Source organism: Diabrotica virgifera, chromosome 1, assembly GCF_917563875.1.
Source record: "Diabrotica virgifera virgifera chromosome 1, PGI_DIABVI_V3a".
In the NCBI taxonomy this organism is placed as follows: Eukaryota; Metazoa; Arthropoda; class Insecta; order Coleoptera; family Chrysomelidae; genus Diabrotica; species Diabrotica virgifera.
The window spans coordinates 112314595-112336626 of NC_065443.1; the positions used below are offsets into that span (position 1 = coordinate 112314595).

General features: G+C 32.4%; 1 protein-coding gene across 2 annotated transcripts in view; it reads left to right on the top strand.

Annotated features, from left to right (window-relative positions):
* Positions 1-22032, top strand: part of LOC114344203 (protein kinase C-binding protein 1) — a 120679-nt gene that overhangs the window by 56092 nt on the left and 42555 nt on the right. For both annotated transcript variants that reach the window (XM_050658878.1, XM_050658881.1), the window contains 2 exons: positions 49-1633; positions 5799-6438. In XM_050658878.1, coding sequence (XP_050514835.1) covers positions 49-1633; positions 5799-6438 — 2225 coding nt within the window. The remainder of the gene's footprint in view (positions 1-48; positions 1634-5798; positions 6439-22032) is intronic.

Below are 22032 nucleotides of genomic sequence, written 5' to 3' on the forward strand. Positions count from 1 at the left end.
TTATTATTTTATATTATATATTATTTTATTTATTCGTTTATTTTTTAGCTGATACAAAATCGAGTTCATGTAAATCGTGCGACAATCATTCTCCTACCGAAGAAACCACAACACCGAAAAGATTGAAAAAACTCAATGTTTACAGTGCAAAAATCGACTCAAAGCAATTATCGAATAAATCAGATAAAATCCATCGACTGGATTGTTCAGAGGCTACAGAAATTAGTTTAGAAGTACCAGATAACATCCACATTGTGAACGGTGAAAACGTTGATATCAAGAAGAAACCAGTACAAGTTGATATCAACAACAAGGAGATTTCTATATCTCCGATTAAATTAAAAATTATTTCCAGAATGAAAGGACCTGAAAAGACTGAGGAAACTATTAGTACCACGGAAGAAGAAGTAGTTGTAATCGCTGGTAATGAACCTAATAATCAAACAAATAAAGAAAACGACAGTGATATGCCAGAAAGTAGCGCTAAAAGTGACCCAAAGGCGAAAGTGATTCAACCTGCAATTACAGAATTTTTCGTTAATAGAGTTTCAAAATTCGATGTTGGCAAAGAAAAGCCTGTACATGAAACAAATAATGTACATAAAAAACATTCTGTTGGTGGTACAGATGTAGCGCCTAATGGGTTAGATGCGATGGACGTAGATTCATTGGAAGATGTAACACGAGAAGAAACAATGCCTGTAAATGTAAATATAGAACAGAGCAAACCCACAGAAAAGGAGAGCAATGTTGCAGTCTCCACAAACGTAGAAACATGTGAAGTAAAAGATGAAGAAGTTGAGATATCAGAAAAAACTAAAAAGTTTCCTCCTATAGAAGATAAAAAGGAGACTTCACCTGTTAAAACTGTCGATACTTCAAACAGACCTATTGTTGACGTACCAAATAGAAGTAAAGGGGCGGATGTTTTACCAGAAAGCAATCGGCAGACTGAACAGCCTGTCAAAACTGTGGTAAAGATCAAAACTGTCTTAAAATCTACAACAGCTACTGAAGTACCAGAAAAACCAGCTGTCACTTCAGAACAAACCACTAAAATCGCTGATAATGCTTCACAATCATTGACAAATACCGAAGTTATGGAAGAAACCAATGCTGAAGACCGGTTATTGGACCCAAAGAACATCTTAGAAAATCTCAAAGAAGTCATACATTCAGGACTTAGCTCAATAAAAGATGTAAAAATCAACATACAAAATAAAAACGACACAAACGAACAAAAAGTCTCTTCAGATGAACCAAATAAAGATAACATTTCTAAAAAGAGAAAATTAGTTAGTGATGAGATTTCCTACAATCCAGCAAAATTAGTCAAATTAGTTCCTATAGAAAGTATTATGAGTAAAACAAGTCACGATCAAACCCCTCCTGAGAAAAACACCAATGATATACGGCCAAGTTCAGAAACGAGTGTGAATCACCTTGAAATGGTTGTGGAGGAGATAAAAAGTGAACCAGAAAGTGAGGAAGAATATACTGAGGAGAATCAAAATATGGAAGAAAAGATGAAGTATCTGTCTGCCTTGAACATACACGAAAAGACGGCGGAGAGGCAAAAGCAGGAGAAGAATGAAATTAGAACCAGGTCAAAAGCTGAGGAAAAAAGAGAAAGGTATGTTATACAGAGTGTTTGGTAAATAATGGGCCATAGCTTAACCTTAGATTCCTGAGGTTAAAATAGGTCGATTTAAGCTAACTTACCTTAGTACAAAAGTTGATAATAACCGAAATACAGGGTGTCAAAGTTAAACTTTTATTTTATTTATTTTTGAATATTTCCTGACAGGCATGGGACAACAACACGAAATTTGGTAAGTGGTGCTGGTACTGTACACCCTACTAAATTATGTTAAACAAACGTTTCTGGCGACTATCAGAGGCGTACGACGGGGGGACGTGAATGGTTGACACTTCCCAAATTCTACGCCACTGGCGTAATTGCTATTTTAGTGCAATTTTTTGATTCTCCAATACTTTCTATGTAAATAACATACTCTTCATTCGTAACGATAAAGCCATTAGTTTTCGAGATATTTCAGGCTAAAAACGAAGGAATATATTAATCAAAATAAGTGTGCCTTTTCATTTTTAATTTTAAATATCTCGAAAACTAATGACTTTATCGTTACGAATAAAGAGCATATTATTTGCATAGAAAGTATTGGGAAATCTAAAAATTATGCTAAAATATCAGTTTCATCAGTGGCGTAGAATTTGGGAAGGATTAATTACTCACTTTCCCCTGCCGTACGCCTCTGGTAGTAGCCAGAAACGATTATTTAACATAATTTAGTAGGGTGTACAGTGCCTACACTTTCTGCCAATTATGACACGGATATGTCAAATTATTTTAAAGTATTCTTTTTTTTACATAATTTATTCTTTATTAAAACTTTAAGAACTATCTGTGCCCGGTACAATAAAACTATTTGACATATCCTTATGATACTTGGCAGAAAGTGTAGGTATTGTAGGGGACATCCATAAACTACGTCGTAAAAATTTTGGAGTTTTTAATACCCTCCTCCTTTCCGTCGTAAAGCGTCGTTTGCAGTTGACCCACCCTCATACCGACGCGCGACGTCGCAATTGCAACTCATGACCCCCCTATTTAGTGATTTTTTTTAATTCCATGTTATTCATAGATTTTTAAAAGTTAGCTCTCAAAAGTTATTTACGAATGTATCCAAATCAGTATTACTATGTAGCTCATTATTATCCACGTACTCTCTCAATTCATTGTACAACTAATAATTAGCGTTATATGGACCAAAGATCCAAATCAGTATTACTATTTAGCTCATTATTATCCGCGTACTCTTTCAATTTACTGTACAACCGTACAACTAATAATTAGCTTTATAGGGACAAAAGACAACACTTTTATCGGAGTTCCTATGCTTTCTTAACTGCATCATATAAATCTTGTTACTTATTTTGTTTTGATTTCAATGCCATTTCTTTTATTAAGTATAAATAGATACAATGTACTAACTAAATAGAATAGAATATTTTATTTTTATTCATTCTTTTAGAATTTTTTCACACAGAGTATTCAGTAAATAAGTGAACAGTTTAATATTTATTGCTTCCAGATGTTGTTCTGAAAAAAAGCGTTTGTTTAAAGACATAGGACAATGTTTTATTGTTTGTTATTCTGTATAAAACTGCTAGCAATATTATTAAGGCTGTGAGTGATAAAAACGAAATGAAAAGCATGTGATAAAAGTAATATACAAATTCTTTTTCATTTTAAAATAGGATTTTTAATATTCGTGAACTTCAAACGACGTCGGATGTGCACTTATGGCCCCCTCCCCCCTGTCGTATACCGTCGTAATAAGCAAAGTCTCCCCTCCACCTTTTCAACGACGTAGTTTATGAATGCTCCCTGTACACCCTACTAAATTATGTTAAACAATCGTTTCTGGTTAATACCAGAGGCGTACGACAGGGGAAAGTGAATGGTTGACCCTTCCCAAATTCTACGCCACTGATGAAACTGCTATTTTAGCATAATTTTTAGATTCTCCAATACTTTCTATGCAAATAATATACTCTTCGTTTGTAACGATAAAGTCATTAGGTTTCGAGATATTTGAAGTTAAAAATAAAAAGGCACACTTATTTTGATTAATGTATGTTCGTTTTTAGCTTGAAATATCTCGAAAACTAATGGCTTTATCGTTACGAAGGAAGTGTATGTTATTCACATAGAAGGTATTGCAGAATAAAAAAATTGCACTAAAATAGAAATTCCGCCAGTGGCGTAGAATTTGGGAAGGGTCAACCATTCACGTTCCCCCGTCGTACGCCTCTGATAGTAGCCAGAAACATTTGTTTAACATAATTTAGCAGGGTGTACAGTACCAGCACCACATACCAAATTTCGTGTTGTTGTCCCATGCCTGTCAGGAAATATTCAAAAATAAATAAAATAAAAGTTTAACTTTGACACCCTGTATTTCGGTTATTATCAACTTTTGTACTAAGGTAAGTTAGTTTAAATCGACCTATTTTAACCTCAGGAATCTACGGTTAAGCTATGGCCCATTCTTTACCAAACACCATGTATATTTTGAATATTTATTCAATATAACTACTGACCATAGACCTCTTTCTCTTTACTCACGTAGTCGTCATTCCAATAATTTCTTTTTCCATCGTCATCTGTTATTCCCTATCGGTATTCCCTCCATGAGTTGTTAGAGTTCTGTATATCAATATTTTTGTTCTTTTTGTGACTATGTTTGCTGTTAAAAGTTTCGTTAATCCATAGTATGCTCTATTTGCTATATATAGAGAGGTTCAAAATTATGGAATACATAAATCCATTTTGTCGAGAACAGACCACTTTGGTGAAATATGCCAAGATAGGTCGATTTTTATTTTTAAATTATGATTTTTGGCATGTATATCATACCAGTCCATCTGAACGTGATGACGTAATCGATAATTTTTTTAAATGAGAACAGGGGTTGTGTGCTAGCTCCTTCGAAAGGTTATTCAATTCTCTATTGAGTAATATAAACATTGACATAATTATTTATACAGAGTGTCCAAAATAATTTGTTTTTAATTAAATTAATTGACACAAAAAGAAGAATTTACATACTATGAACATAGGTTATTTGACAAATAAACATTGCTTTTCGCATAAATTCAATGTTCAAGCTGCCACCCACTTGCCTCTTGGCAGTTAAAACATTTAATGAAAGCGAAAATCAATGTTTATTTTTCAAATGCATATTTTTTTCTCTTTTCTGACAAGAGTAAAATCTATTTTGAATTAAATAAATTAAATTCATTCTTCTTTTTGTGTCAATAATTTTAATTTAAAAAATATTTTACACCCTGTGTAAGTAATTATGTTAATGTTTATATTACTGAATAGAGAATCGAATAACCTTTCAAATGAGCTAGCACACGACCTCTACTCTCATTAAAAAAAATGATCGATTACGTCATCACGCCCAAATGGATGACGTCACTAGTATGATGTATGTGCCAAAAAATCCTAATTTAAAAATAAAAATCAACCTGTCTCGGGATTTTTCTCCAAAATGGCCTATTTTCGAACAAATGAATTTATTCCGTAATTTTGAACCTCTCTGTATACGTCTGTTAATTTCTGTAGTCACTGTATTACTTTGGTTGATTTATGAGCCTAGATATTCTTTTTCTCATAGGCATCTTTCAGTGCGTCACAGTTTTTCGTTTTCTTTCTATTCTAACGCATTAAATTATATGTGACAGAAAAAAAGACACTTCCGTGATTACAGACATTTATAACATTTATTCTAGTTGTCGATAGATGGCACTATAATCGAAAAAAAATTATTTACGAATTATATATCTTCGAATATAATCTGTACAATTTATAAGACTATACAAATCAAAGAAAATACCATTTTATAAATGCAATAAACACAATTGATTTGTTTTTATGCCAAATTGCAAATAAAATGTGACAACTGTCAGATTTAACTAAAATGTCATGTTAGAATAAATGTTATAAATGTGTATTATCACGGACTTATCTTTTTTTCTATCATTTGTGATGCACTGAAAAATGCCCATGAAAAGGACCATATATGAACTCTCTTGCTCCTTCAAAAGTACATATATTATGTTTCAAGCGTTAGATCTTCAGGTTTTGCTACGTGATTATTATTTGTGACCTTCATATACTTAGTTTTATTATTGTTAACGTTAGACCCATTCTTTTTACTGCTGCCAATAAGAAAACAAAGTATTATACTATATATGTATTTTAGGTTTAAAGTAGTGGACAACTTGACTCGAATAATTGACGACGTGGCACTAAACTACAGCGCAAAACATGGCGGCGATAAAGGAGCACCTAAGAAACCAGAACGAAGAAAAAGTGGTAGTAGTTTTCCTACAGAAGGCGAAATAACGGTAAAGTCATTTGCCAGACTACCCACTACTCCCCCCTCTATTAAACAGAGGGCCAGAAAAACATTTCCCATCCCCATGTATATTCCGACTCATCCCAAGAATGCTATCTTAAAAAAAGACGTTTCTTTATTAAGAAGAGAACCCAATTCCAACCCCAATAGACTAATAAGTGCAGGCCAGGATATGCCTGCAAATCCGATCGTTGTTAGTGATCATTCTAAAGTTTCTACCACCTCAACGTCTACCAAAACTACTGTTGCTGTGACTTCGGTTACGACAGTTACCACATCCTCCGTCAATTTGATTTCGCAAGCTTCTACTGTCGCCCAAAGCTCGCCTTCAGTGAATCTAATAACACCTCCGGCGGTGAATATACTACAGACAAGCGGAGGAGAACTGACCACGACTATTACATCTCAAGCTTTGACTATGGGACATGTGATTTTGATGCCTAGCGTCACCGGGATGAACTACTGCACTCCAGTTTTCAGTACGGTAAGTTGCAAACAACACTTTTTTGCAAAAAATATTCCTGCTTTTTTAATTTTTTGATGCCGTCCTTGGAAAACGATTTATCTTTGTCTTCAAAATAGGCTTCAGCTTCGGCGATTACTTCCTCATCGGAGCGACATTGTGATACAGTGCATTGTCTAGCTGAAACATTTTTAACAAATGAGGCCTTTTGTTTGCAATTTTGCCCTTCAAATGCTCCAGTAAACCAATTCACGCTGAGACAGCTTCTAGAAAAGAGATGGGAGTATAACAAACCCATACACAATCTCTTTATAGACTTTCGACAGGCATATGATAGCGTTGAAAGAAGCCAAGTATGGAATGTCATGGCGGAGTTCTCAATACCAAAGAAACTCATTCGGATGACTAAAGTCTATATGGAGGGTGGAATATCAAAAGTACGTGTAAACAATAAACCGTCTGACAGCTTTGAAATCAAAGTGGACTCAAACAGGGTGATGATGTTTTCTACTACTTTTTAACCTTGTATTAGAGAAAGCCATGAGGTCGGCCGAAATAAAAACAGAACTGCTGTCGGTTCAAGGTCCCAAGTTATTACTAGTTTACGCAGATGGCATTGATCTCGTTGGAGACTCCATCCTATCCACAAAAACCATTTCCAACAAGGTGGAAGGAGCCACAAGCGAAGTATCCCGATCAGGGAACGCAAAATTTTACGAAAACCTGCAAAAAAATAAAGAAAAGATGAAACTTTGGGAATAAGTAGTTGAAATTGTCTATTATTATATAAGAAAAAATTTACAATTCTACATCCCCTCCATTTTACAAAAATTGGAAAATACGGGGTGAAAAAATTTTTCTCGGGGGTGAAAAAATATACGTTCAAAATAAGTTCGGAATTGGATAAAATGACTAATTCTAAGTAACTTTTGTTCTATAGAGTTTTTTTACTAAGTCAATACTTTTCGGGTTATTTGCGAGTGAATGTGTTCATTTTTAACCAAAAAAAATGTTTTTGGACGGTTTTTCGGAGATAACTCAAAAAGTAAGTATTTTAGCGAAAAAAATATTCTTAGTAAAAGTATAGCTTATAAAAAATTGAAAAAAATGGTGGATGCGTGAGGTCTGCAGACCCAGTAGAAGCAGAGATGCAGCTAATGAAATGTAGGTTCTTCTTCGTCAAATTCCAAATCGAATATTTCAATGTGAAATAACCAAAAAACGGAGCACTTTTCGGGGAAAATTCATTACAACTTTTTTAATGTGTTTAAAAGGTTTATTTTTGTTTTTAGAAAAAACTTTTAACATTAAAGTAAGTGAGTTACGCTCAAAATATTCTTGGTCCCTTTTATTTTTTGGTAAAAAAATGACGAAAATCATCCCTTAATTAGCTTCTTAAGTAAAATTAATCGATACCGCTTTACAAGTTACTTTACTTATGTATTGTTTATATTATCTATAAGTTTCATTGGTTCTAAGTGCTCAGTTTTGAAAAAAATTGGGTTTAAAATAAAACACTTTTTTTTTATTTTGAAAAAAATCGCAATTGTTTATGGAATTAACTTAAAAACAATTAGGAATACCAAAAGTCTGAAAGAGTAATAAAATGTACGTTTTGCTTTTCTGAATATTTTTGATTTTTTGTTTTCTTGTTAGACAAAAATTGGTTATGCTATGGCTGTTTAAAATTTGCCTAAACTCGTGATCTCGTTCAAGCCATTTTAACTACAGCTTTTTCAAAACGAAGCACTTTGAACCGATGAAACTTACAGATCATATAAATAATACATAGACAAAGTAACTTGTGAAGTGGTAATGTTACAATGTATATGTGATGCTAATTAGGGGGTGATTTTCGCGATTTTTTTACGAAAAAGATAAAAGGGACCAACAATATTTGGAGCGTAATTCACTTACTTTTAATATTACAAGTTTTTTTTTTAACAAAAATAAACCTTTTTTTAAACACTTTAAAAAAGTTAACATGAATTTTCCCCTAAAAGTGCTCCGTTTTTGGGTTATTTCACATTGAAATATTCGATTTGGAATTTGATGAAGCAGAACCTACTTTTCATTAGCTGCAACTCTGCTTCTACTGGGTCTACAGACCTCATGTATACACAATTTTTTTCAATTTTTGATTGGCTATATTTTTGCTAAGAATATTTTTTGGCTAAAATACTTACTTTTTGAGTTATTAAATTAATATTTATTGACGGAAAACACTATTTTTCAATTAAAATTAAAAGTCAAAATTAAACATTGAACACAAGTTAACTTACATTACTTACAATTAAACTAACGACATCAAAAAATTAAAATCATATTAAAACAATTCACGTGAAATAGTCCTTTTAAAAGCATTTAGTGTGACTCCCATAAAGTCTATATTTGGAAACTCATTTACACTAGAAACAATTCTATTTAAAGGCATATTTTCTGCATGACGTGTATTGCACGATCTAGCGGATAGCAAGGGACATCTTCTCAAATTCCTAGCTGGAACATAAAAATCTATTCGACCCAGAATGCTAGGTGCAACAATAATACCATTTAACACCTTAAATACGAAATTAAGGTCAAAGTATCGCCTGCGATCCTCTAGACGGTGCAAATGAAACATCTGCATGACCTGACTGGAATTCAATTGCATTCCTCTAGTACCTAATCTATACCGCAGATATCTAACGAATTTATTTTGAATCGATTCAATTCGATATTTGTGATTCTCATAACTTGGACTCCAAATCACTGAACAATACTCTAGTAATGAACGAACATAACTCAAAAACAATCTCACAATTACAAACAAATTATTAAAATCATATGACATTCTGATGACTAACCCTAATGTCCGATTAGCACGCGCAATAATGGCATCATAATGGTCCACGAAACTTAGCTTACTATCCAGTAACACACATCTCCTATCTTGTATTTAAAATCACTGGTGGTCTTATTACGTAAAAAAATAATATATGAGCATTTCGAAGCATTCAATCTAAGATTATTTTCCTGGCACCAATGTACTAAAGAATCCAAGTCTCTCTGCAAACCCTCACAATCAGATTCTGACCTAATGCATTTAAATATCTTTAAGTCGTCTGCAAATATCAGATTTAAAGTTTCTACCAATATCATTTACCAACAACAGAAAAAGCTTAGGACCCAAATGGGAACCCTGCGGAACCCCTGACACGGCTTCAAATCCATTAGAAACACATCCTGCTGATCTTACTTGCAATGTTCTTCCTTGCAAATACGAAGTAAACCAAGCTAATAAAGAACCAGTGATACCAAAGTTTCTCAGCTTTGTAATTAAGACATTATGATGTAGTAGGTCAAAGGCCTTACTGAAATCGGTGTATATACCGTGTATACACCTCGTAACCCTCATCCATTGATGTACCTATACTATCGATATACAAAAAGAGGTTAGTGAGAGTAGAACGTCCGCCTACAAATCCATGTTGGTTGTCCGTAATAATGTTCCTAAAACAATTATCCAAACTTATCAAAACCATTTTTTCAAATACTTTAGATAAGGCTGACTGAATACAAACTGGCCGATAATTTTTGATATCACTATGATCTCCTGTCTTTAAAATAGGACACACAAAGGAATGTTTCCATCTGTTCGGGAAAATTCCCGTCTGGAGAGATTTATTAAGAACATATACTAATGGTTCACACAAGGACACTGCACTTTCTCTTAGGAACAAATTCGGTATCAAATCAGGACCAGCCCCTTTATTGACATTTAATGACAACAACACATTCAGTAAATTGTCAAAAGTGACTTCGAGGTTACTAATTTCCACCTCCAGCTGTTGTGAGAAAATTTCATTACTCTCCAGGTTATCCAGAGATTTACCATTAAAAGTGCTGTATACAGTACCAAAATGTTTCGCAAACAACTCTGTTATTTTTTGTTTGTCATTCTCACTTTCCTCACCTAGAAACATAGAGCCAGGGAGAGCACCATGTCCGTTGGTTTTATTTCTGATGAACTTCCAAAATTCACCAGCGTTCTCATTTATTCTCACTTCCATCTTTGAAACGTAAGCATTGTAAGACTGCTCAGTGAGTGATGAGCATTCATCTCTCAAATTTTTAAATTCAATATAGTGGTGATACTTATTTGTAGTTTTATATTTTTTATGCGCATTCTTTTTGGCAATGACTTTACTCTTAAGTTCAGATGAGAACCAAACAGGAAAATTCGATCTTTTTACAGATATCTTTGGTACAAAAAGTTCAATTGCGTTCCAAATAATGGAATAAAAGGCATCTAAAATGTCATTTACATCCTCTAAACAGGATCAGTTTATCTCCGAAAAACCGTCCAAAAACATGTTTTATTTTGTTAAACATGAACATATTCACTCGCAAATAACTCGAAAAGTATTGACTTAGTGAAAAAACTCTATAGAAGAAAAATTGTTTAGAATTAGTAATTTTATCCAATTCCGGTCTTATTTTGAATGTATTTTTTTCATCTTCGAGAGGGAGGTATTCCCCTCCATTTTTGTAAAATGGAGGGGATTTAGAATTGTAAAATTTTTTCTTATATAATAATAGACAATTTCAACTACCTATTCCCAAATTTTCATCCTTCCTTTATTTTTTTTGGGGTCAGATTGTTCTTTGATCGGGCTAAAGTAGGGCTGAGGATTAATGAAGAGAAGATGAAAAGTGTATGTGTATAAATAGAACGACACGAAGAGACAGGATCGGAGAAAATGTGACGGTCAACACCTTTAATTTCGAAAGAGTACAACGTTTTAAGTATATAGGGGCCATGATCACAGGTGACAACGATGTTACTGAAGAAATAAAAGACAGAATCCAATCATCAAATCGCTGTCTATTCGCACTGGATAAGCTTATAAAATAAAAAAATCTTACAAGAAGTTCCAAGATCAAAATCTATAAATCCATCGTCAGACCTGTACTAACATATGGATGCGAAACGTGGACCATGACCAAATCAAACGAAGAAAAGCTCAGACGTTTTGAACGAAAAATACTACGAAAAATAGGATCAGAACCATCATCGAATTAAAAGCACTCTACAATGACACCGATATTATCCAAGAAATTAAATCGCAGTGACTAAGATGGGCAGGCCACGTGCACAGACTTCATAACGAGAGACTTGTAAAACTGGTATGGGAGGAGATTCCTACAGGCAAAAGACCACTCGGACGTCCCAGAATGCGATGGAGAGCTAACATCCAATCAGCTCTCCAAAAAATGAACATTCTCTTTTACCCTAGGTTGATGGAAGACCGAACAAATTGGAAGAAAGTTGTACAGTCAGCCAGGACTCGCCCAGGGTTGTAGCGCTACGTGATGATGACGAATAAACCAATATAGTAGTCGCTGTGGATTGTTTCTCCATATTTTAAATAGTCCATAGGCCATAACCTTGCCGTCTTTGGACGGCTTTCTCCAGATGCTATCCACTCAGATGACTAACGATTTGATTTTGGAGTAAAGTGATGGAACCATGTTTCATCCATTGTAATATACCGATGCAAGAACTCCGACTTATTCCGATTAAACATGTCCAAACAGCGCCGAGATTAATCAATTCGTTGTGGTTTTTGTTCTGGTGTGAGAAAACGCGGCACCCATTTGCAAAACAGCTTTCTCATACTACACCAGGGAAATAAGGCAAAAATATACTATGTTCGGGACACTTGAGCAGCCAGGTTGCAAATGGGTTTTTTGCGTACTATATACATAATACATTATAAATACAAAAATGCCCGTCACAGTTCGGACGAGAATTTTAGTTATTAACAAATAAGTGTCAAAAATGGCAGTTTTTTCATTTAAATCGCCACAGGTAAAAATAGGGTAATTAAATATCTTATTTATAGTATCCCTCTTTTAGTAGATGAGCCAAGGTTTAAAATTGCAGTTTTTGAATTTTGGTCCGATCATTTGTTGCTTCGGAAATTTCAAAATAAAACTAAAATTTCGAAAATAAAAAAAATTGCTATAACTTTTGCGAAAATGACCTTAAGACTTTCAAATTGCATGAAAAGTTGAGTAAAACAGTCCATATAATGCACAAACAATTTTAAAACGATTCGTCGGTTAGTTTAAATTTTATTCAATTTGTTTATCCCAAAGAGCTTTTTTTGCAATGTTATTGTTCAGAAAATTATAATTATATAGCAATTCTGTGGAAACCACATGAAAGAAAAATAGTTATATTTTCAACGTATTTAAAAAAGAAATCATTAAAAAGTCATTTTAATCATACCGAAAACATTTTACTAAAGAAGACTCATTTTTGGCTTATAAACAATTTGAATAACTTTGTTAATATTGACTGTAGACTAAAACTACTTTGAGATTTGAAAATCTGGTATTTTTACACGAATTTTCAAACAAAAAACTTTTTGCCTAGGTTAATTACGGTCAAAGTTATCCACTTTTTTTTATTTAATTCACAGCTACTTTGTTTATAACAATTAAGCAACCTAACTAGCGCCATTTTGAAAATAAAGGTATATAGTTTATGTGTACAAGTTTGAGTAAACTTTGATCTTCAACAGAGTGGTTATAAAGCTTTAAAAATTACGTCCTAACGAAATCGTGGTCGGTGGAGGGGAAATATTAAAGTCCGTCTACTCAAACAATGAAATTGATTCTTCAAACATTGATTTTGATCATATTTTTTTTTAATTTGCATGTACTCGTTTACTTTTAGAGTACGTTATGTATACATACCCCTCGAAACATTACAAAATGTTAGGGGGAACCCCCCTTATCATTCAGGGATATGAAAAATCGATTACGACTGATTCTAAGACCTACTGAATATACATATATAATTTCATAAAAATCGGTCAAGCAGTCTCGGAGGAGTATGGCAACTAACACTGCGACAGGAAAATCTTATAGATGTAAATATATAGCTGGCTATTAAAAAATAGTGGTTGGGGATAGAAGAGTGAAAATTAAGGGTTGTATGTATTTTTTAATGCTACATAATACAAAATTAAGATAGATAATATTGTCCAAAAAATTTTAAAAAAATCTCAGGGGGCAACCCCCCTTACAACTTATGAGTATGGAAAATAGGTTAAAACCTATTCTGAGTCCTACAGGACATATGTCTAAAATTTCATAAAAATCGGTCAAGCCGTTTCGGAGGAGTATGGTAACTAGCACTGTTAAAGGAGAATTTTATGTACACAGAAGTAACTGTGGATTAAATAATAAAAATGGCTAACTTTGACCGTAATTAACCTACGCAAGAAGTTTTTTTTGAAAATGCATGTAAAAATACTAGCTTTTGAAATCCCAAAGTAGATTTTACTCTACAGTCAATATTAACAAAGCTATTCAAATTGTTTAGAAGCTAAAAATGACTCTACATTAGTAAAATGTTTTCGGAATGATAAAAATGACTTTATTGATTTTTTTAAACATTTTGAAAATATAAGTATTTTTCTTTCAAGAGCTTTCCACAGAATTGCTGTATCATTATTATTTTCTGAACAATAACATTTCAAAAAAAGCTCTGTGGTATAAACAAATTGAATAAAATTTAAACTAATAGCCGACTAATCTTGAAAATTTTAGGGCATTATATGTACTGGTTTAATCAACTTTTCGTGCAATATCAAAGTCTTAAGAGGCTACAGTAGCGAGCAACAGGTAGCAGCAAACGCGTTCCAATATTGCGGCTCTAATTTTGAATATTTTGTCGAGATATTTGGCACACATATTCGTAATATAATAAAGAATGGCGGTACAGAGCCCAATTTTAGAAATATGTTAGTACGTGGAAATTACTCTATAACTAAATAAAATATTGAAAAAAGGAACCTGTACCGCCATTAAGAAGAAAAAAATAACAAACTTTCTTCAAATAAACTTTTTTATCGCATGCCTAGATTTTGTGTAATCTTGGAACTACTAAAATTTTTTATTTCTAACAAGAAATCGAACATATTATAACTAAATAACTAATTAGGCAACATAGAGAAATTATCAGTGTCATTTTGACAAACCTGCGTCGGATTTTCTCTAATTTGTTCTGTCATCTTTATTGATATCAGTCCACTGCAGTAGTGTGTTAATTTAAGAATTCGTTATAGTTGTTTCATAGGAAAATAGTGTTTATTGATAGTTATTTATTATATTTTTGTTGTTGTTGTATAAGTTGTTGGCCTGTTTGAAATAATAGATTGTTGTTAATTGTGTTTTAGTTCAGTTCTATGTAGGTAGGTAAGTATATTTTACGTAAAAACATTTCGAATTCTAATGCGAGTATAAAGATTTAGGAGGATATTTTATTTTTAACATATTATCAATAGTTTAACGAAATGGGAAAAGTTAATCAAACGACAAATAAAGCGAATAATTCCAAGAAAAAGTCCATTAAAAGCCGTGCCAAAATTATGAAAACATCGAAATTGGAGCCACCACAAATTTTAACAATGTAAGTACCTATGAGAAGTAATCTACTGTTGTCATACATAAAAAAAGTGTGAAAAGTTGTTTCCCATGAAAATGAAATTCGTAATAAATCTATGTTTAGGTACAGAAATCCTGACTACAGTACAAATGCCAATTTTTTTTAGGTAGATATTCATAGTCCTGTCGCCAAGGGGGTACAACGGCCTCCTTTATTCAGATGGTCTTACCCAAGATTTTTTTATGTATCTTGACCCGTAGAACACGAATTTGTTGGGTAACAGTTGATCCGGATGTCGATAAGATTGTTATAAACAAAGAACTTGAGGAATTACATAACAGCGATTTCTCGCAAAACAAAACATTTTTTTTTGTATTTTGTGGGTCATTCTAAGCAAAAACTGTTCTGACAAGTTTTTTCGTAGGATGCATAGTTTTCGAGATAAACGCGGTTGAACATAAAATCGAAAAATTGCAATTTTTGAACCCGAAAAAATTTATTTTTGCTAAAGGTGATACAGTAGCGATCAACAGGTAGCAAAAACGCGTTCCAAGATTGCGGCTGTAATTTTGAATATTTTTTCGAGATATTTGGCACACGTATTCGTAATAAAATAAAGAATGGCGGTACAGGGCCCAATTTGAAAAATATATTAATATGTGGAAATTACTCTGTAATTAAATACAATATTAAAAAAACGAGCCTGTACCGCCATTAAGAAGAACAAAAAAATACAATTTCTTCAAATAAACTTTTTTATCCGATGCCTAGATTTTGTGTAATTTTGGAACTACTAAAATTTTTTATTTCATTAGTAGTTCCAAAATGACACAAAATCTAGGCATCGGATAAAAAAATTGAAGAAAGTGTATTTTTATAAAAAGTGCAGGAGCTAACAATGCCGAGGAAGATTTATCAGGCTGCATCTCACTTCCCGCCTGTCCAGCACGGTAAAATTCCAACAAAGCTTAGTTCCGAATACTCAGATTACGAGTAGAACTAATCAAAATAATAAATAATCATTCCATGAAGTACGACTTAACCTGGTAGATTTCCCTCGGCCTTCTTAGCTCCGGCAATTCGTTGGCTTGCAAATTTTAGAAGCCACAAGCCACGATTGGTTTAACCAGAAGACTAGTTCTAAGTTTTATTTTATTTTTGATATTGTTAATATTAGAAGTAAAACTTTCGTTCGTCTTTAGCAGATACCGCCACGGCATTCATGCCATCATTTCGTTGTGAACCGATAACGGTAGCCCGAATTTTAGTAGTTCAAAGAGAATGAAATATGCACCTCTGATGGGACCCTAAGAAGGGTTAAAGTGTGTTCTAGAGTGCCTTTGGCGCTCTATGAACTAAATAAAATAAGACTGCTCTCGTTTCGCTTCACAATGAAATTATTATTTATTATTATTTTTTCGTACAAATACCTATGTTAACATAAAATTTTCACCCATTTGGGTTTATTTTTATAAATATTTATTTACTAATAACAAAATTGTTTTCGGTTACTTCCATTTAGCGCGCCTATGAGTTAAATTGTCAATAATATTAATCTTACATAATGTCAAAGATTACCAATGTTGCCAAAGTTTATGATACTATCTCCCGAAGTTATATTTTATTGCTACCTGTTGATCGCTACTGTTTACTCTTAAGTTCATGTTCGCAAAAGTTATAGCAAAGTTTTTTATTTTCGAAATTATAGTATTTTTTTGAAGTTAGCGAAGCAACAAATGATCGGACCAAAATTCAAAAACTGCCATTTTACACCTTTGCTCATCTACTAAAAGATGAATACTCTAAATAAGATATTTAATAACCCTATTTTTACCTGTAGCGATTTAAACGAAAAAACTGCCATTTTTGACCCTTATTTGTTAATATCTAAAATTCTCATCCGAACTGTGACGGGCATTTTTGTATTTATAATGTATTAGGTATATAGTGCCCAAAAAAACCCATTTGCAACCTGGCTGCTCAAGTGTCCCGACAAAAACCTTATTTCTCTGGACTATCCGCTGTGAGCTCGTACGTAGAGGGGATATTTATAAATTCGTGAGCGCCAGTAGTGACCAGTCTGTAAACGTTTACCGGAAATTTGACATAAATGTCAAAGTGATTAATTTAAAATTAAAATTAAAAACATTAATTATAAAAAATATTAATTGATCAAAGCTGTGGTATATATTTTTACCTTAAATATACTTACGTTTTAAATACTGAATTTGCGTTTTTTAATGTTCTGTAATATGTACTTATAAATTAATCTTGGCGCCATCTACATGATAATTGTGAAAGTATCCGAAGTAAGAAATTAATATTTCATTAATAGAACGTCAAAATGATTAGCAAAATCTTAAAAAAATCTATTACAATTTAATTACTTTTTAGTGTTGTAAATATTAAACGATAACAATTAAATAATAAATTTAAAAATTACCGGTGAAAGTTGAATTAGTAACCGCTAGGAGCGACACCAGCGAAGCTCAGAGCGTATACCTAAATGTTTATGTATAACAGTCAAAATTCTGCCGTTTGATAACTTAAGTGTGTCAGCTATCTCTTGCAACTTCACTTTGCGGTTTTACATAATAATTTTCAATATGAAGGGTCAGAGGGAAAAACGATGAATGTCATTTTTTGGTCATTTTGCGATTTTTGTGCAATCTGTTAGCTTAGGAAGAGTACTATCAACCTGTGAATGGCCAAGGGGAAATAACGATGAGAATTGTCTTAGAAACACGTCACAAGATTGGACGCAAGGGGGGAAAACAATGAATATTGGGGAGGTTTTTTAAATTTCACCCCACCGTGGCGAAAAGGGGTTAATTATTCCCTTTTGCCTAATTGGACTTCGGCAAAACATTTACACAAAAGCAAACTAAAATAAAAATGTGTACCATTTTTATTCGGTTGCAATGCGAAGGCAAACCAATCTTACTTTTTAATTAGAATACGGAGTGCAGTCCAGTTCCTTTAACCGCGATTTTCTGCTCTTATTGGAGCTTCATCAGAAGGAACGTAGGCACTGTTCTCCATACTCCAACTAAATTGCATCGAGAGGTTTTCCCACACATCGCAACCAAAGTGATGATAATAGGTGGCAAGCGCCATCTGGCAATTGAAAGACGAAGCAAGTTTTCAATCCTAATAGTAAATTAATAATATTGAAAAATATTAAAAATCACTAAAAGATTTTTAAATTGAAAACTTATTGGTACACTTTCATGGTAACACCTCCAAGACTTCTATAATTTGCAAGTCATATGGATGCTGCAGTGAAGACGAAAGGGAAGGAATTCTACACCTTGCAATTCACATCCCCCGTCTGCAAACTAATTTAAATGTTGTTCTGAAGCTATTTTCTTGTGGCATTTTTACAATTTTAACTATTTAGAATGGGAAATAAGCCACAATATTATTTTTGTGAAGTATTTTGTATTTTGACAACGGCACCCGATTTGGACGTCGAAACGTTAATAAAAATCATTTTTTAATAATATTGTGGCTTATTTCCCATTATAAATAGTTATAATTTAAATGTTGTTTTCACAACAAATATGTAACTTTGTTTCTCATTTTACCGAAAATGCTTCCCGATAGACATTCATCGTTCTTCCCCCTGGCCCTTCAGGGTATTCCCAGATCCCCCTGGCCCTTCAGGTATTTTTCCCATCAAGTAGCAGTGATACATCAACACGAAATTGCTTTGAATCCATGTTTGTAAAAATCACAAAAGTAGCACCATTTTAAACACTGTAACTTGGTAAATAATGACCCTAATGAACATTTTTTGACAGTATGCTTTTGAACGTTAGGACTACCCAAATGACAAATGGAAAACTCATTAGAGTCTCCCTTTACTGGTTACGCCCGGGACTTATTGAAAGTACATATTATGTTTTTATGGGATTAGCCAGTTTGGTTTAATTATATATATATATATATATATATATATATATATATATATATATATATATATATATATATATATATATATATATATATATATATATATATAAATATATATAATCGGTTCATAACGTTCTACGACGTCTTCCGATTCCCAATCGCCATTGCTCTCGATCGTAGCACATGTCTTCGTTCAAGCCTCTTTCTCTGATTTCCCTATGGATTCCTTCTATCCAGCTTTTCCTAGGTCTTCCTCTTTTCCGCCGTCCTTTTGGTGCCCATCGTAGCACTTGCTTGGGTAATTTGTCTTCTTCCATACGTTGTACGTGGCCAAACCATCTTAGTTGCTTTGTTTTTATATCGTCCATTATTGTATGCTTTACATCCATTATCTCCAATATTCTTGTATTTCTGATTTTTTGTATTCTTGATATACCAGCAGATCTTCTCCAGAAGTCCATTTAATTATTATAATCACATTAATACCTAAAAATACTGACGTTTCGATCTCCACTCTTTAAATCGTCCTCAAAGAAAGATTAAAAAGATCTTTTTGTTACAAGATGTGTGTAACAGCCAATTGTTGTTGAAGTTATGTCACATAGTCTGGGCTGATTATCGGAGAATAGGCCATTTTTGGGAAAAGTTATTTACCAGCAATTTTATTGCTGGAATCGAATTATAAGATCCTATATATTAATAATATAGGTATGCAAAGTCCTCAGATAGTGTGCTACTTTTTTTATAAACAAAATGGCGCCCGAAAATCGTGTTTTTTTCAATTATTGCTCTAGAACTCCGAAGATTTTAACTTTACAACAAAAACACTCAAATAAAAATTCACCCTGATTAAATTCTGCATAGAGACGTGTTTTTCCCGATCTGCTCCGACGAAAATTTTCCTCGGAAAATGCGGGTTTTCCCAACAAAATCTTTAATTTTCAAATAAAGTTTTAGATAAGTAATTATTTACCAATAATTAAATAATTTGGTGACTTAAAAGCCTTCTTGGTTTAGATTATAGTTCCAGAAGCTGGTGAAAATTAAACGAATATTTTAGCAACAATTCAATTGTTAATTAATAATTTACGGTCGCAATAATAACCAAAATAATTATGATGCACTGATCAAACTTTGAAATCTTATAAAGATGAGATGCCTATTTAACAGTTTGTCGACAAAATATAATTTTTTTATTTTTTTGCATAATCTTTAAATGTTAAAAAAAATAGTTATAAACAAATTAACGTTTCTCAGAAAGTTTTTATTATATTATAATTTTAAAAAATAGCTAAAATGCGCATTTCAAATATCTTGAAAATGAATGCTTTAAAACGTTTTTGCAACCATTTGCAAAAAAGTTATGAAACAGCAAAATAAACATACTATTACTACGATGTTATTAATTGTTTTTAATTCTTTCAAAGCGTAGAAGTGAGTTTAAAGTACAAGCTAATTATTTATAAAACAATATCGATTATCAGCTTAATGGTTATATTTTAATTAAAGATTATAAATATTTTTTTTTTGTAATTTACACGCGCGAAAGTAGAATAATACAGTACCGTAGCTACCCGCCCACGTCCACAACTCGCGCGAGTTTAAGCGTGTCAGTCGCTTCGAGTGAACATTTTATCTCCGGCTCTGTATCAAGCCTACTTTCGCGCTAAAAATTACAAAAAAAAGTATTTTTAATCTTTGATTAAAATATAACCATTGCACTAATTTTTGACATTCTTTGTGAGTAATTAGATTGTACCATAGACTCACTTTTAAGCTTTGAAACAATTAAAACAAATTATAAACAATGGAGCTATCGTATATTTATTTTGCTGTTTCCTAACTTTTTGGCAAATGGTTGGAAATTTTTTTTAAAGCATTCATTTTCAAGACCTATGAAATACGCATTTTAAGTATTTTTTAAAATTAGAATATAATAAACAATTTCTAAGAAATGTTAATTTGTTTATAACAATTTTTTTTAAACATTTAAAGATTATGCAAAAAAATGAAAAATTTATATTTTGTCGACAAAATATTAAATAGGCATCACACCTTTATAATCTTTCTAAGTTTGATCAATGTCTCATGATTATTTTGGTTGTTATTGCGACTGTAAATTGTTAATTAACAATTGAATTGTTGCTAAAATATTCGTTTCATTTTAACCGGCTTCTGAATTTATAATCTATACCAAGAAAGCTTTTATTTCACCAAGCTATATAATTATTGATAAATAATTACTGGCCCAAAAAATTTATTTGAATATTCGAGATTTTGTTGGGAAAACCCACATTTTCCGAGGAAAATTTTCGTCGGAGCAAATCGGGAAAAACATGCCTCTATGTAGAATTAAATTGGGGTGAATTTTTATTTGAGTATTTTTGGTGTAAAGTTAAAATCTTCGGAGTTATAGAGCAATAATTGAAAAAAATACGATTTGTCGGCGCCATTTTGTTTATAAAAAAAGTAGCACACTATCTGTGGACTTTGCATACCTATATTAATAATATATAAGATCTTATAATTCGATTAAAGCAATAAAATTGCTGGTAAATAACCTTTCTTTGTACTTTACTAATTAGACCAACGTATTATAACTATTTTTTTTTTCAAAATTTAAAGATTATGCAAAAAAAAGAAAAATTTATATTTTGTCGATAAAATATTAAACAAGCATCTCATTTTTATAATCTTTATAAGTTTGATCAATGTATCATGATTATTTTGGTTATTATTGCGATCGTAATTTGTTAATTAACAATTGAATGGTTGCTAAAATATTCGTTTAATTTTCACCGGCTTCTGGAATTACAATCTATACCAAGAAATCTTTGATGTCACTAAGTTATTTAATTATTGATTAATAATTACTTACCTAAAACTTTATTTGAAAATTATAGTTTTTGTTAGGAAAACCCGCATTTTCCGAGGAAAATTTTCGTCGGAGCAAATCGTGAAAAACATATCTCTATGCAGAATTTAATTGCGGTGAATTTTTATTTGGGTGTTTTTGTTGTAAAGTTAAAATCTTCGGAGTTATAGAGCAATAATTGAAAAAAATACGATTTGTCGGAACCATTTTGTTTATAAAAAAAGTAGCACACTATCTGCGGACTTTGCATACCTATATTATTAATATATAGGATCTTATAATTCGATTCCAGCAATAAAATTGCTGGTAAATAACTTTTCCATGAATTTTGCTAATTAGCCCAGACTAACATCACAGATCAAAACAAATTCGAGGTGTAAAT